The sequence below is a fragment of the Leucoraja erinacea genome, chromosome 7 (genome assembly GCF_028641065.1).
Source record: "Leucoraja erinacea ecotype New England chromosome 7, Leri_hhj_1, whole genome shotgun sequence".
Lineage (NCBI taxonomy): Eukaryota > Metazoa > Chordata > Chondrichthyes > Rajiformes > Rajidae > Leucoraja > Leucoraja erinaceus.
In genome coordinates this window covers 7,500,679-7,517,781 of record NC_073383.1, presented here as the reverse complement: position 1 = coordinate 7,517,781, position 17,103 = coordinate 7,500,679, and the positions used below count along the sequence as shown (strand labels likewise).

Sequence of the window (17,103 nt, the reverse complement as noted above, 5' to 3'; positions counted from 1 at the left end):
GAGAGGAAGTAGAATCGGTGAGTCAGTGGTGAAGCAATGGTGCTTGGCACTGATCTCAAAGGAAGTTTCCTACAAAATTAATCAAGAGACACGAGGCAAGAACTTCCTCTGTTCACGTGTTGGGTCCTGCCAGGCATACATTCAAGTAGTCCAGCGGTTATGTCATCAGATTCGTTGAAAAGTCAACAACGCATTTACACAAAGGAAATCAGGAGTAAAATGATGCGCTCTTTAAGAAACTGTTTTAAATGTTTTACACAGTGTAAAAATAAGTCAGACCGTACTCAAGTTGAAAGCAGTTGAAAAACTTTTTAAAGATTTATTGAAAGGAATCCATGACATTTAAAAATCCATATTTATGTGAGGAAATAATATAATTATAATATCAGATTTTTTTAGGAAAAATAACTTGCTCAATAGTAAGCCAAGGCAGAGTATATTATTAAAATGTGATTTAGTCCTCGAAGGATAGCAGTCGCAGGGTATTTAACAGGAAGACTAATTTGTACATAGCTTATGTTAGGTGATTCCCTCGGTGCAGTTGGAGAAAACTGCAACAACCCAACTTGTGGGGACAGACAGAATCCCGGATAGTATCTTCACATTTCAGTGTAGGAAGGAACTGTGGATGATCATTACATCAATGATAGAGCCAAAATGCTGGAGTAACTCAGCGGAACAGGCAGCATCTCTGGAGAGAAGGAAAAGGTAATGTTTTGGGTCGAGTCTGAAGAAGGGTCTATATTGACTGGCTCTGTAAAGACTGTCGAGTTTATACTCAATACTCTGACCGGATGAAGGCCAATGTGCCAAACGCCTTTTTGACCACCTGCGGTTGTTCATTGTTTTCAGATTTGAGGCTTTCACTCCTCTTATCACTCCACCGCAATCCCCTCCCTCACAAATTCCTGCAGCCTTCTATTTCTGGCATCTTGGACATTCCTGACCGTGTGTAGGAAGGAACTAGTAAGATGCGGGTTTACACTGAAGATGCACACTAAATGCTGCAATAACCCAGTGGGACATGCAGCATCTCTGGAGAGAAGGAATGGGTGATGGTTTGGGTCGAGACCCTTCTTCAGACTGAAAGTCAGGGGAGAGAGAAACTAGATTTATGGAAAGCAAATTGGAGGAACAGCACCTCATATTTCGCTTAGGCAGCTTGCAACCCAGTGGTATAAGTATCGATTTCTCTAACTTGCTTTCCCTCTCTCTCTCCATCCCTTCCCCACCCTTGTTCTCTGACCACTTTCACAGTCCTCCCGTTTAATTTTTCTGATTGCATGCCTCGTTGTCACCTCCCCCCCCCCCAGCTAACAATGAACTATTCACATTTTTGTGTTTATTAAAATGGACACAGAAATCTCAATGTGGTTGTTTCATGAAATTCTTGATAATCCCATCGTCATTACTAATGCCAAATCTGGGTCAACTATCAGGCACACCTTCCCGGCAATGTCAAGAGGTGTCAAGAGTAATACAGGCATTGATTTAGAAATCCCATCCACCATCTGAGGGCAACTTTCTTCTTCTCCTGATGTCCATTCTGGCTGCCAGACCTCCATAAGTATTTCATCCCACTCATTGAACATTTATCTTCTTATCAATTGTCCCCAAGATCATAATTAGCAGACTGATAATCAAACCCACGTATAGTGCAATCAACACAATGTGATCAACACAACAGCATTAATTATGCCAACAAGCCCCACTTACATTGTAAGGACCTTGCGCTTCTTCCAAAACTCTCCAGTTCCTTCCCCTATGGCCTTTTCTGCCAAATTCTTGCAACGTTCAGGTGTAAAACCAATTAACGCAGTGCCCACTGTAGCAACTCCAAAGTTATTAGCCAGTTTTTTAATATGCTTCTCGATATAACTTGGGGAGAAATACACGTATTCTTCACCCTGAATGCAATAAGAAATGTGTTTCTCCTTCTCTTCTGTCAGAGGTGATGAAGTTTCACCTTTCCAGCTCTCCACGTTACAGGCAATCTCCACAGTACCCTCATGAGGAAAGGCCATCGCCTGGATACCCGCGAGGCCACCAACATTGGCTCCGCGGACCGCGCAGGCAATCTGTTGGCTGACGTTCAGGTCCTGCGTGTCTATGGTCACGTTGCAGTTCATAACATAGGGGCTGGCACCAACACCTGAAATGCAAAAAAAATACATTGACATTTTCAATAGATGCTACTTTTCAAAACAGCGTTTGCTTTCAATGCAAAGTTTGGTTTCAAAAATACATCTTGATCTTTCCCTGAATCACAGTAGTGCACAGTTATTGCTACTGCCTTAGTGTTCCCGGCTCGATCCTGATCTCTGGCATCGTCTATGTACATTCTCACCATGACTCAATGGCCTCTCTCTAAGTGCGGCAATTGTTTCAAACCAAAGGCACGCTTGTAGATTAATTGGCCGCGGTAAAATAAGCCTAAAAAGAATCAGAGGAGAGTTGATGGGCATGTGTGAGACAATAAATTGCAGAGATATAGATATATAAAGAGTGGGGAATGGGATTGATGGGATTATTCTCTGGAAGGCAGCATGCACCCAATGAGTATCTGTGTCATAAAATTAAAAACTTGCAAAGGGCTTTTTCAAATGCTCATCAATCTGAAATATTAAAACGGCTCATTTTTCTATAAATGTTGCCTGTCCTGCTGAGTAGCATTTTCAATTTTTTTTGTTTGGAAAGGGTAAGGACTTTATCATTATAGCTCAACAATAGACATTTCACAAATCTTCGTCAAAGAGGAAGATCCTAAGAAGCTTTTTTTTTTAAATGAGAGAGATGTAGAGTGGTGGCAAGAGAAGGAAATTTGGGGAGTAAAGATTAGGCCACAATAAATAAAGCAATGGAAGCCGGGAATATTCAAGATGACAGAAACAGGAATTTCGGAGGAGATTGCAGAGATAGGGAGAGTGAAAGCCTCAAATCTGAAAACATTGAACACATGCATTTCATTCAGTAAGTCAGGATGGAATATAAACCGTGTGCTGAATGAGCTCAGACTTAACCCGTGTTGCAAAGTGGCGATCAGGCAGGAATGCAAAGTATAATGGTCGCATCTAAAATTGGCAAAGACATGGTGGTGAATTTGCTCAGCAAACAGGGTGCAACCAGGAAGGAGGAAATGGCAGGTGACATTTTGAAATGACAGTGTGGACCATAGAGCCTGTTCCTGTACTGAACTGTTCCAAATGACGGAGCAAATGGTGACTGTGAAGCTCATCAGATGCAAATGGTCAGATTCAGAAGCTGAACAAAGGGAGAAAGACAAACTTTGAGAGAAGGTGCATGCAGTATACGGACTCCTTAAATTCCCCTTTCCTCCCTTAAAGTGAGTGCTCCAGACTATGACCAAATGAGAGTGGCCTAACTAATAACCAAAACACAAAATTTCCTTTTTTATTCAACTTTATTTCAGGAGAGCATTGCTTGGGATTCAACTGTCCTTCACTGAACCAAGTCTGCAGAGCATCACCTCTTCCTTGATTAAATGGTTCCGGTAACTTAATATGAAACTATAATCCCACTACATACCTTTTCAATTGACAATCCACTGATAAAAGCCCCAGAAAGGGTGCAGGTGAAGAACCTTTCTATTCTTTGGAATAAGGGAAAACTTTGTGTAGAACAACTTGTTGCAACTTTATTTTACAGGGAGAGTATTGCTTGGGATTCAACTGTCCTTCACGGAACCAAGTCTGCAGAGCATCACCTCTTCCTTGATTAAATGGTTCCGGTAACTTAATATGAAACTATAATCCCACTACATACCTTTTCAATTGACAATCCACTGATAAAAGCCCCAGAAAGGGTGCAGGTGAAGAACCTTTCTATTCTTTGGAATAAGGGAAAACTCTATAGAACAACTTGTTGCAAAAATTATGCTTTTAAAGTTTGAATGCGATATGCAATTATTCATCAAAATACAGGTGCACAACCTTTTATCCGAAAATCCGGAAACCGAAAAGCTCAGAAAACCGGACATTTTTTCCAGGATGTCATCTGCACACCAAAGCTCGTGTTTGCCGCCAAACTTGACCCGAAACGACCCACGGTCAACCCAGGTCTGTACTACTGTAGCGGCTGCCTCCTCCCCGGAGACCAGGGAGACACTTAAACATCTGTAAATCATTGCTAAATGTTAGTCAGTTAGTTTGGAGGGCTTAGTCAGTTGTTTATGGTGGGGGGGGGGGGGGGGGGGGGGGGTGAAGGGGGAAACTTTAATTCTTAGTCCCCTACCTGGTCGGAGAGGCGGGGAGGGTGCAATGCCTTACCGGGTCGCCGTGCGGTAAGCTCCGGAGCGCTGTGGCCGCCGACTCCCAACATCGCGGAGCTGGGGCTGCGGTCGTCCGGCCGTGGGCCGCGCTGGATTTGGAGCGCCGCTCAGCCAGAGGTAGAGTTCGCCGGTATCGGAGCTACAACCGGCGTCGCCCGCGGCCGGACGCCCGCAGCCCCAGCTCCGCGATGTTGGGAGTTGACGGCCACAGCGCTCCGGAGCTTACTGCACGGCGACCCGGTAAGGCATTGCCCGCTCCCCGCCTCTCCGACCAGGTAGGGGACTAAGAATTAAAGTTTCCCCCTTCACCCCGTCCCACCACATAAAATCCCTCCAAACTAACTGACTGACATTTAAGCAATGATTTACAATGATTCCACGGTCTCCGGGGGAGGAGGCAGCCGCTCCAGACTTTTCAAGCCGCCCGCGCTACCTACCTAATCTACGCTAAAAATCTTCCATTCCGAAATCCGAAAAATTCCGAAACCCGAGAAGTGTCTGGTCCCAAGGCTTGCGGATAAAAGGTTGTGTACCTGTATATCATTATCACTTTTGTACCAACAAGAAGGGTCTCGGCCCGAAACATCACCCATGCCTTCTCTCCAGAGATGCTGCCTGGCCCGCTGTTACTCCATTATTTTGTGTCTCTCTTAAGTGTAAACTAGTATCTGCAGTTCCTTCCTACACATATAGAGATTCTCACACAGTTTCTGCTTTGGAATTAAGATGACATGAGGTCCTGTACATAGACATTTAGTCTTAATTCCCTTTGTAGGAGTAAGTGGGCCTTTGGCTGGGTGACAGGATAAAATACATAATATGATCTGGCATATTTCAAGCGAAAATAGTATATGAATCAAACAATATTCCTGGAATCCCCTAAATCTCACGATGAAAATGGAGCTCTGATGTATTATGTACACGTCATAATCAACATCTAAAAGTTGCAAATCCACCTGACGAAGATACAGAAGCATTAATAACGAAGTAATTCAGTTCAATTAAGGAAAATGGAGGGAATTGGGGCAATTTCCTTGGACTAAGTAAGAACAGATGTCACATTAATGGTATGAATGGATTATGGAGATAAAGGCAGTGGTGGAAACCTAAATTTTCTGTGCAATTCGGACACTCACTTCTTTCAATCACACAATCATAGATTCCAATGCAGGATACCAACCTGTTAAACCACATCTGGAGGAAATCGCAGCTCCCACATCTGCCTTCCTTTCCGTGCCCTTCAAACTGCTCCGGTTAAACCATTTCAGTTCTTTTCTGCGTTGGACCAGGGTTCGTTTGAGAGGGTGATCAGCATATCCAAAATAAAAGAGACTGCAATCCGGCACATTGAGGGTTAACTTTTCAGCAACATCTGTGAGTAGGCAGTTAAAAGGAAAGCAAGTAAAGCAAGCCTTCCAGAGCAGACTCTGTTACCTGCCTCTTGGACCAACACATCTGGTAATCTTGTCAGATTATAGTGTGAATAATTGGATCAACAGAATACAAAATCAGAAGGGGGAAAAACAAAATTGCGTAACTTTTAGGAGGAAAGTTATTGGATTTTCGCATTCTGAAGTGAGCATTGGGAAAAGATACTGCAAACTTTGTCAAGGTTCACAAACTACTTCACCACCACAGCAGTCCGCTCCAGGAGGAGGGTCCCTCCTGAACTTGCCACTCCTTGCCTGGTGTATTACACTGCTGCATCTATATGCTGAACACATTTCACTTGATCATTTGTTACCTCCCTTTCACTCCCAAACGTTAAATCCTTACTGGGTTGCAGTTGCGCAAGCACCTGCCTGTTTTAGATACCTCAACCAAGAAACTGTTGTTGAAATATAAATAGAAAGTTAGCTTCTGGTCGCTTACAATGCCAAGCTTGTGCAATCAGTTTTAATTACTCCCGACTTCATTCTTACTTGTTTCACCTTTGGAGTTGCACAATGGACTAATTCTAACCCTTTACCTAGGCTACTCATATTAAACAGAATCCCCAGTTTTTAAACACTTTTTTTCCTTAAATCAAGTTTTTTCAGAGGAATCTTATCTTTCATATTATCTTTGAAAATTCAGGGCAATTCAGTGCTCTGATTCAAAGGTGACTCTCAGCAGCATTCAAATAATTCCCTCTCCTTCCTATTAAAATATCTCCATCAGTATATTTCATTGAAAATGTAGTTGTTATAGAAGGCTGTTGTTGTGCCATCTCACAACTTAAATGTAGAAGGCAACTTTCAAGCAGGGAAATGACCCGGGGCGCTTCACAGTAGTGTTATTCAATAAAATTGGGCATGAGATCACACAAGAAGCATATAGAAATGGCATAAAACCTGGTCAAGGAAACTTTAGGAGTACCTTAAATGATAATTTTAAAATCGAATCATTACTACACCAGGTTCCAACATGGACAAGAGGCCCAACTGGTTCAGCTTCCATCATCAAGGGTCCAGACGATATGATTGCAAGCAATCTGTAGATAAGAAAGAGGACGGGGCCAAGGATACATCAGAAGGAGGAGGAGGAAGAGAAGGAACATCAGAGGGAGAAGTATGGGAGCAGGAAGAGAAAAGATGTGATTTGCTGGCTATGATGAGATAGATAACAGTGGAGGAATGTCAAAAGTTGTCATCCCTTGTCAGATTATAGTGTGAATAATGAAATGCTCAACCATGGCAAGTGACATAGGCAGGTCTAGAATCCGGCATAACTTGCCTCAATCACAGTTATGTAGGGTGCCATTTACAAAAATAGCAACCAGAGTAACAAACTTCCTCCGAGTATGAGGCACAGTAACGCTCCCTGTGCGAATCCATAACACCTCCACTGCCTGCTTTGGTGAACTCATTTGGAGACCCTCGGACTATCTTTGATCGAACTTCACTGTCTTTATTTGGCACTAAATGTTTTTCCCTTATCATGTATCTGTACACTGTAAATGGCCCGATTGTAATCATGTATTGTCTTTCCGCTGACTGGTTAGCTTTTCACTGTACCCCGAAACACGTGACAATAAACTAAACTAAACTGCACTGTGTCCGGGAGGTTGCATATAATGCCAAGCTGGCAAGCAGAGGGGAAACAACAGGCACTATGACCTTGCTACTTACAGGATGTCGATTGTCCATTCAATCAAGTTACTGCACAACCTCTATAAATTGTTTGACATTACGTTAATAATAACTACATAGCACAATGAAATGAATGCAGAATCAAAGCTGGTCACCATATTGTTTATCAGTTGTCATTAAAACCACTCAGGAAATCTGCCATTTTTGGAGGTGGTCTCGGAAAGGAGGATGCTCCTCAAACTGCATCTTGGGTAATACATCTCATCCCCTCCATGACACACTGGTCAACCTGAGGAGCACCTTCAGCAACATGTTGGTCCCACCTAGATGCAGCACAGAACGTCACAGGAGATCCTTTTTCCCTGTGGCTATCAAATTGTACAACTTCCAATTAGCGAGAGGTACTCTTCAATAAAGGGCACGACATTTTAGGATGGACACCAAGGCATTGCAATAATGGTTTCCAGAGATTAGGGATTACAGATACAAGTTTAGACTGTAGAAACTGGGGTTGTTCTGCTTACAGGGGTAATACTTGAAAAACAAAAACTGCTGGAAAAACTGAAGGAGCCAAGCAGCATCTTTGGAGGTAAAGAGATGATTGGTGTTTCCAGTTGAGATTCTGCATCAGGGTTGGTGTCGGATCTCAACCCGATACGTCCGTCTCCATACAAGGTCCCAATGCAAACATCAACCACCCCTTTGCCTCCACACATGCCGTTTGACCTGATGAGTTTTTCATGCAGTTTGTTTTTTCCTCCAGATTTCAGCGCCTTGAGTCTCTTGTGTCTCCCAATGACTTGAAAGGATCAGGAAGAATGGATTATGAGAACCTGTTTTCAATGGCCGAGTGTGTAGGAAGAATCCGGAGATGCTGGTTTAAACCTAAGATAGACACAAAATGCTGGCGTAACTCAGCGGGGTCAGGCAGCATCTCTGGAGAGAAGGAATGGGTGACGTTTCAGGTCGAGACCCTTCTTCAGACTCAATGGCTGAGTGACTGCTACCTAGAGGATACTGATATGAAGCACCACGAGGGGAAATTTCCTCATTGCTGCCAAAGGTTAGTGTTGGCATTGGCTGATAAGGGCGGTGGAAACATGCCGTTCAAACTGAAAGAGGTAAACGTACAAAAACAGGAAATGTGGGGATATGGGTAGTGAACTGGTGAGCAGGGAGAACTGAATTAGTTTTCAAATGGTCCAGGTCAAATGGATCAAAATTCGCTCTCTTTAATACAGTAAAATGGCATGATTTTATGATGCATATAGCATTTACCATGGCTTCTGCACTTTCCAAAGTGCTTACAAACAATGAAGTATTTCAGAAGTGTGGTTACTGTTAAAATGCAAGAAATATAGCAGCCAATGTGCGCAGAGCAAGTTCCTACAAACAGCAATGAATTAACAGCTGCTGGTTGAGGGATAAATAAAAGACAGGCTTCTAGCAAGAAATCCCCTCCACCACTCCAATACACTGTGCCAATCCCATCTGCAATCTGGACTTTAGATTAATATCTCATCTAGAATATGGTACCTCTAACTCCTCGGCTCTGTAATGAAACACAGAGAGTCATGAGTCTGTGGAATTCTCTGCCTCAGAGGGTGGTGGAGGCTGGTTCTCTGGATACTTTCCAGTGAGAGCTAGATAGGGCTCTTAAAGATAGCAGAGTCAGGGGATAAGGGGAGGAGGCAGGAACGGGGTACTGCAACGGACTGTTCCAGCTTCTATGTTCAGGCAAACGCCTCCGTTGCCATGCTGTGAGAACGGAGAGGTTGAGAAGGAATTTCTTCCCAGAGGCCATTAGGATTGTAAACTCCTATCTCACCACTGTACTGTACCACTCTACTGCTTTTTTTTTTTTTAAATTGTTGTTTTTTTTTTCCCCTTTTTCCTTCCGCCCACAATATTTAATATGTAACGGAATATGTGGTTCTGTTCCATTCTGTTTGTAGTTTGTTTGGTTGTTTATTTGTTTGTCTTTTTGCACAAAGTCCACGAGCATTGCCACTTTTCATTTCACTGTACATCTCGTATGTGTATGTGACAAATAAACTTGACTTGACTTGATTGGGGGGTGATCAGCCATGATCACATTGAATGGCGGTGCTGTCTCAAGGGGCCGAATGGCCTACCGCTGCACCTATTGTCTATTGAAACATCACCCTAGATTTGATAAAAGATCATCAACCCGAAACATTATCTGTTTATCTCTGTCTACAGATGCTGACTGACCTGCCGAGTATTTCTCGCACTTCGTTGTTGTGGTTGTTGTGTGCTCTGAATTGAGGAGTGAGGGAGTAATCTGTGAATCAAGGCAGATGATAAGATACCAACCGAGCTGACAATTCAACGGCGAACGAAAAGAAGGAAAACCAACTGCAACGTCAACTCACCGCAAGCCACTCTGCCACACTCCTCGAGGCTAACGGAGTCCGAGAGAGGGTAGATGGGGACAAGGTCCACTGCTCCAAGGCAGGGGTGAATGCCAACATGACCGTTCATGTCAATTAAGTTAAATGCTTCAACGCATGCTGTCAAAACCGAGTTACCTGAAAGAGGAAAATGGCAGTGTATTTTCATCATCATTGAAACCGAGTGTAAAAATGCTGCCACTGTTCTAACCCTGCTCTATCCCATCTCCCTTCTCATGTCCAACAAGGACTCGCATCCTTACCCGGTGCCCCTCCCGAAAGGTGGGACATATCCTCAATGTTTAACTGATTTATTTCCAGGCATAAAGGAGATACTAAGCTGACAGGTCCAATGTTTTCTAGAGTTTAGAAGACTGGGAGGTGATCTCATTGAAACATATTGTCAAGTCTTCTAATGTTTTTGTGCAGATTCCCCGCTTGAAAGGGATCTGATTCATCCGCCCCGAAATGATGAACTGGATTTCACTCAATGACCAAACACTTCTTTTCCATTTTTTTCCCCCTTTTTTATTTTGGCAGATTCAGCAATTAATTTACATTTCCACTTGATTTATTGCTTCAGCCATTACTTTGAAGGCATTTGGATGTTGTAGGTCTTAAGGTATTTAACAGTTTAGTCTTCTAGCAGGTGAAACCGGCTGCCAATCGGGTGCTGTAGATAATCAGTCCTGCATGCCTTTGCTGGCGATCGCGGCAGTTTTTAGGACAGTCTCTTAGATTATACTGTTCAAGTTTTAGCCGCAAGTCAACTTCTCTCGCGGGCCTGTCCGCTTTTCTGTTCACGGTCGGGCTGACTCTGATCCCGACGGGGCTTTCTCTGTTTTCTCCCCCCACCGGGTTGACTGTTCCCGGTTGGGCTGAAGACTCAGCCTCTGTCGGTGCCTCTCTGGACCTGTCCGTGGCCTACACGGTACTAGGCCCTCACCTGACGTCTGTGGCTGCTACTGGGGCTGGCCGTGGGCTACACGGTCCTCTTGTCGGTGGCTTCTCTGGACCTGTCCGTGGCCTTCACGGTACTAGGCCCCCACCCGACGTCTGTGGCTGCTGCTTGGGCTTGGCTGTGGGCTGCACAGCCCTGGATACATTCCAGGTAAGCTGACACCGTGCTTGGTGACCCTTACTGCCCCTGCTTGTTTTCCTAGCTCTTCCCTGAGCTATTGCTTCCCGTTCCTACCTTTTTTCTTTTTGGCGCCAATTCAAAACCATTTGGCTTGGTGCTGTTCCACTTGTTTCCAAATACTACTTCTATTTTTAACTTTTGTTTTCGATTCTTCTTGCTGGCCTTGTTCTTATCTTCGTTCTTTTATCCTCGTCGCCAATTGTTGTGTATTCGGATGCTTTGAACAGTCTTGAATAAAGGCTCGGACACGGGAGGAATCATACAAGCTTCTTTACTGCGGGACGCCACCTCCAGTCTCCCCCTGCTCATGCGTACTTGCCCAAGACATCACAAGACACCAATTACTTATCCTAATTATCCCATACCTAACACTCCTCCCCCTTTAACTTGGAGGCAGGTAAACATAGAAACATAGAAATTACTTATCCACCGCCATTAATTATCATGGCATCCACCTAACACTCTCCATCCCCCTGATCCCCTTTAACTCCCTGGAGGCCAATGGGCCTAACATCCTCTTCTAAGCTACATATTCACCACTCCGCTTCTCTCCTCCCCTTTTCCTTAAGTCCATTTCAACCTAGCCTGTCCAACGGTATATGCTCCCCTCTCAATTTCCCACAAGTCTATAAACCATTGTGCGCTTGGTGATTTTAATTTAGCATTACACCGCACTCCTTTTTAAATCCATTTCAGTTTGACTTGACACATGATAAAGTTTGACTTATTATGGGGCTGACAGGTTAGATAGCTGCAGTGACAATGTTTCTCCTGCCCAAGGTGACTAGAACCAGGGATCTTTCTTTTGGTTCCAAAAATAAATCTTTATTCAGAAAGAAAAAATAGATACCAAACAAATACTCTCTAAAAACTCTTCAGACATTCTCAGCATCTCAACATTCGTTGGTGTCATAGCCAGTAATGTCCGCACCTACTTTTAAGCAAAACAAACCATCCTTGCCACTGATGTGACTCTGGGGTGATATCCTTTTCCCCAATTGAGGGGGGGTCCCCACTGGACTCTGCCCCTCAATGTCCAGCAGCGGAATGACCCTAGTTTGTTGGTGTTGGCTGCACCAAGCTTCAGTGAATCCCGCACCATCTCACAATTTGGGGTCAGGCATGCACCATGAGAAGAAATGCTTCACTCAGAAGAAATTCTCTACGTAGGAAGGCTGTGTAGACTCAGTCACCTAGTAAATACAAAACAAAAATGGATAGATTTTGGTATATCAAAAGAATCGAGGGATATGGGGCTAGTAGCAGCAAGTTACCTAGTGGTGTAAAAAGATTTGGTATGATCTGACCAAGTGGAAGGTGCAAGCAAATGGGCCAAAAGACCTACTCTGTTTATTTTCTCATATTATTTGTAAGAAGTGATTGAATTTGACGTTGTTGGCTTGCTCATGAGTTTCCCTTTCCTCACAAATCTTCCCTCAGAGTTCCACTGAGATAGTCCTACAACAATCATGACTTCACTAACAGGTTTCAATCAACGTGTAGGATGGAACTGCAGATGCTGGTTTACACCGAAGAAAGACACAAAATTCTGGAGTAAGTCAGCGGGACAGGCAGCATCTCTGGAGAGATAGAATGGGTGATGTTTCGGGTCGAGTCCCTTCTTCAGACTCACCCATTCCTTCTCTCCAGAGATGCTGCCTGTCCCGCTGAGTTACTCCTGCATTTTGTGTCTATCTTCAGAATCACCTCATCAGGACCATCCCACTGCCAATCAGTTGGTGCTGCCAGATTTTTTTTGTGACACAACCCCGGGCAAACATCTCCTTCATGATGAACTTGTAAATAACAAACCTAACACCCACTGAGGAACAGAATCTGAGCTTCAAAACAGAAGTTTGATTTTGGGGCCCTATCTTTGAGCACTTACGTCCTGGACCAGAAAACACTTAATTTCGTCTGTTTCTGGAGTTAAGAAAAACAATAACCTTAAGAACAAAATGTATTGAAATCTTACCCAATGTCTCAACTGGACCAGCAATAGTTATAACTGATCTGTTGTAATCATAATCTGAAAATATGTTCAGCACAGTTGTTTGTATTTTCTTCTCTCCTGTGATCAAGACAAAACACAAATATTTCCATTTTTAATTTTTACTCGGACTTTTAGCAGTAACTAGACTAAGTGGGACCCGTTGGGTCCCAGCTTCACACGGGAGGGCTGGTCTCCCGACGCAATATTCCACCTCTCCACCAATTCCAATATTGGTGGCCAGTGGGGGGGGGGGGGGGGGACACTTTCTGGAGCCCTAGTATGGATGTTGTGAGCTGAAGGGACTGGTTTCCAGAGAGCTAGTATGGACATTGTGGGCCGAATGGATTCTTGGGCTGGTGGCTCAGTCACTCAAGCCTGGTGTGCTGGTAGCTCACTCCCTCACGGCTGGTGGGCTGGCAGTTGACTCACGGCTATTCCTTGAAATACCACTTCAGGCAGGGTGCAAGGCCATTAAATTCGAGTGCAGTGTCATACCACTTCAAGCAGGGTGCAAGGCCACCAAATTCAAATGCAGTTTCATACCATTTCAAGCAGGGTGCTAGGCCACCAAATTCAAGTGCAGTTTCATACCATTTCAAGCAGGGTGCAAGGCCACTAAAGACAGTCATGACCTCTCCCTCCCCCTTCTTGCAGAGACTGTGCCACGCCCACACTTCCAGGGGCATGGCCTTCATGGCGTGATTGACAGGAGAGAGAATCTCAACATTTTTTAAACACTAATAACTTTTATTTTTCATCGATGGGAAAAATCCTCGGCACCTGATGAGCAGAGGGGGACTCTGAGTAAGATGGCCAAAAATCACAGCCGTACGTGGTAGCGCTTTTCCTAAAATCAATATACAACGCAAACTAGGAGCAGTCAAGATTAGACTTTTAATTATATAGACGGCAAGGCAATTTTTTGCATTCTCAAACCAACTTTTCAATTAGGCAAGGCATTTTCAAGCCAACTTTTCAATTAGGCAAGGCATTCTCAAATAAACTTTTCAATTAGGCAAGGCAACCTTAGCATTCTCAAACCAACTTTTCAATTAGGCACGGCAACTTTAGCATTCTCAAACCATCTTTTCTATTAGGCAAGACAACCTTTGCATTCTCAAATCAACTTTTCAATTAGGCAAGGCAACATTTGCATTCGTAAACCAACTGTTCAATTAAACAAGGCAACCTTTGCATTCTCAAATCAACTTTTCAATTAGGCAAGGCAACTTTAGCATTCTCAAACCAACTTTTCAATTAGGCAAGGCATTCTCAAACCAACTTTTCAATTAGGCAAGGCATTCTCAAACCAACTTTTCAATTCGGCAAGGCATTCGCGAATCAACTTTTCAATTAGAAGGCATTCTCGAACCAACTTTTCAATTAGGCAAGGCATTCTCCAACTTTTCAATTAGGCAAGGCATTCTCGAATCAACTTTTCAATTAGGCAAGGCAACTTTAGCATTCTCAAACCAACTTTTCAATTCGCTAAGGCAACTTTAACATTCTCAAACCAACTTTCAATTAGGCAAGGCAACTTTAACATTCTCAAACCAACTTTTCAATTCGGCAAGGCATTCGCGAATCGACTTTTCAATTAGAAGGCATTCTCGAATCAACTTTTCAATTAGGCAAGGCATTCTTGAACCAACTTTTCAATTAGGCAAGGCATTCTTGAACCAACTTTTCGATTAGGCAAGGCATTCTAGAACCAACTTTTCAATTAGGCAAGGCATTCTCGAACCAACTTTTCAATTTGGCAAGGCATTCTCAAACCAACTTTTCAATTCGCTAAGGGAACTTTATCATTCTCAAACCAACTTTTCAATTAGGCACGGCAACTTTAGCATTCTCAAACCATCCTTTCTATTAGGCAAGGCAACTTTTGCATTCTCAAACCAACTTTTCAATTAGGCAAGGCAACATTTGCATTCGCAAACCAACTGTTCAATTAAACAAGGCAACCTTTGCATTCTCAAATCAACTTTTCAATTAGGCAAAGCAACTTTAGCATTCTCAAACCAACTTTTCAATTAGGCAAGGCATTCTCAAACCAACTTTTCAATTCGGCAAGGCATTCTCGAATCAACTTTTCGATTAGGCAAGGCAACTTTAGCATTCTCAAACCAACTTTTCAATTCGCTAAGGGAACTTTAGCATTCTCAAACCAACTTTTCAATTAGGCAAGGCAACTTTAGCATTCTCAAACCAACTTTTCAATTAGGCAAGGCAACTTTAGCATTCTCAAACCAACTTTTCAATTAGGCAAGGCAACTTTAGCATTCTCAAACCAACTTTTCAATTAGGCAAGGCAACGTTTGCATTCTCAAACCAAAAGACACTTTTGCATTTTCAAACCAAAAAACACTTTCAAACGACAGGTCAGTAAAACCACAGGTCAGTAAAACCACTTAGTTTAGTAGGCATATGTTCAGTGCTATTCCCAACTCAGGGTGAGAATTGCAACCTTTCGCTTTCGCTTTCGCTTTCGCCTTCCCCCCCCCAATCTTGCAGAGAACTGAGGTACCTCCACACTTCTGTTTTTTATAGTCCCTCCGGAAGGGGCGTGGCCTTCAGGAGAGAGAATCTCAACATTTGTTAAACATTCATAAGTCTTTTATTTTTCATAGATGGGAAAAATCCTCTTGTCCTGGCCAGCGGAGGGGGACTCTGAGTAAGATGGCCAAAAATCACAGCCTTAAGTGGCAGTGTTTTTTCTAAAATCAATATACAGTGCAACAGGAAGTGGTCATGATGAGACTTTTAGTAATATATAGATAGATAGAAGAAATTAAATGTACCTTGGTTATTCCAGAGTGCAGCTTTAGCGACCCTTTCCACAACGTCTTTCTTTCTAGCTTCAGAAATATTCAGCAAACACACAGCCAAGCGGAGACTTAATTTTTGCGATGCCATACCTTGATTTAATCAGAAAGCCAAAAACTGCAGAAAGTAAAAATTCATTTTATTAATATTTTGCAGAATAATCTCCCCAATGACGCTTACAGCTTTTCAAGCAAGAGAACAGCATTCTCTGAACTCACGCACGGCGGCACAGTGGCTCAGCGGTAGAGTCGCTGCCTTGCTGTGCCTGAGACCCGTGTTTGATCCTGACTACGGGTGCTGTCTGTACGGAGTTTGTACCTTCTCCCGTGACCTGCATGGATTTTCTCAGAGAACTTCGGTTTCCTCCCACACTACCAAGGCGTACAGGTTTGTAGGTTAATAGGCTTGGTATAATTGTAAAAAATCGCAGAAATGTAAAAAGGAAAGTGTTAATGTGCAGGGATCGCTGGTTGGTGCAGACTCGATGGGCTGAAGGGCCTGTTGCCACACTGTATCTCTAAACTAAACTAAAAGTTCAAATGTACGAGGAACCACGGTGCAAGTTCTTTGCCAATTTTCCTCTTGACTGGGAAATGTCCTTATAGCCCTGTCCCACGGTATGAGTTCATTCCAAGAGCTATCCCTAGTTTAATAAAAATCTAATTCGTGGTAAGCACGGAGAATGAGCGTAGCAGGTACGTCGGAGCTCGGAGATGTCTCTTAGCGGCTCGTAACGCTGACGGCAAGTAAGCACGGGAAGACTCGTGAAGATTTTTCAACATGTTGAAAAATGTCCACGGGATCCCCGAGTACCAACGAGTGGCCATTACCGTAAATCTCCGAGTTCGAATCAGGGCAAACTCGGGAGAGCTCTTGGAATGAACTCGTACCGTGGGACAGGGCTTTTACTCTGCTTTGTATTGCTGCCTGCAGCTCTGCTGACTTTGGACATTTACCTATTAAGCTGCTGCCTGCTTTATTTTGCATTACATCGAGAATGCTCAGAGCCATGCAAGCACTTCACTGATCAGTCAGTACTGTACAAATCCAAATAAACTTAAAACTAAGGAGTTGCATTCTTGCAAGAAACACTTGTTAATGAACAATTAGAATATAAAATGAAACCAAAAAATTCTGGACACACTCAGCATTTAAGAAAGTGTTTCTGGAGATGTAATGTTTCAAAAATAGATCTTACGTTTCAGGTCAATGACCTTTCATTGTAAGAGAAGGAAATCGAGTCAGTGCTACTCTGAGTGGGTGAAACTGCCAATCCTGCAACTCTATGTACTGTAAGCAGCACAGAGCTAACTTACACAACAAGACAAAGACTTAACATATTTGATCTTCATACATGACAATACAATCAC

At 43.3% G+C, this 17,103-nt stretch overlaps 1 protein-coding gene across 4 annotated transcripts in view; it reads right to left on the bottom strand.

The window, feature by feature from the left end:
* Positions 1 to 305: 305 nt before the first annotated feature.
* The window catches only part of ftcdnl1 (formiminotransferase cyclodeaminase N-terminal like 1), a 29,313-nt gene continuing 12,515 nt past the window's right edge, over positions 306 to 17,103 (bottom strand). For 3 of the 4 annotated variants that reach the window (XM_055637726.1, XM_055637724.1, XM_055637727.1), the window contains exons 2-7: positions 15,709 to 15,850; positions 12,890 to 12,985; positions 9,756 to 9,911; positions 5,469 to 5,660; positions 1,717 to 2,152; positions 306 to 691 (exon numbers count right to left, since the gene is read on the bottom strand). In XM_055637726.1, coding sequence (XP_055493701.1) covers positions 607 to 691; positions 1,717 to 2,152; positions 5,469 to 5,660; positions 9,756 to 9,911; positions 12,890 to 12,985; positions 15,709 to 15,823 — 1,080 coding nt within the window. In that variant the 5' untranslated portion in view covers positions 15,824 to 15,850 and the 3' untranslated portion in view covers positions 306 to 606. Of the gene's footprint in view, positions 2,153 to 5,468; positions 5,661 to 9,755; positions 9,912 to 12,889; positions 12,986 to 15,708; positions 15,851 to 17,103 lie in introns of all 4 variants that reach the window. The other variant, XM_055637728.1, reaches the window with a different exon arrangement.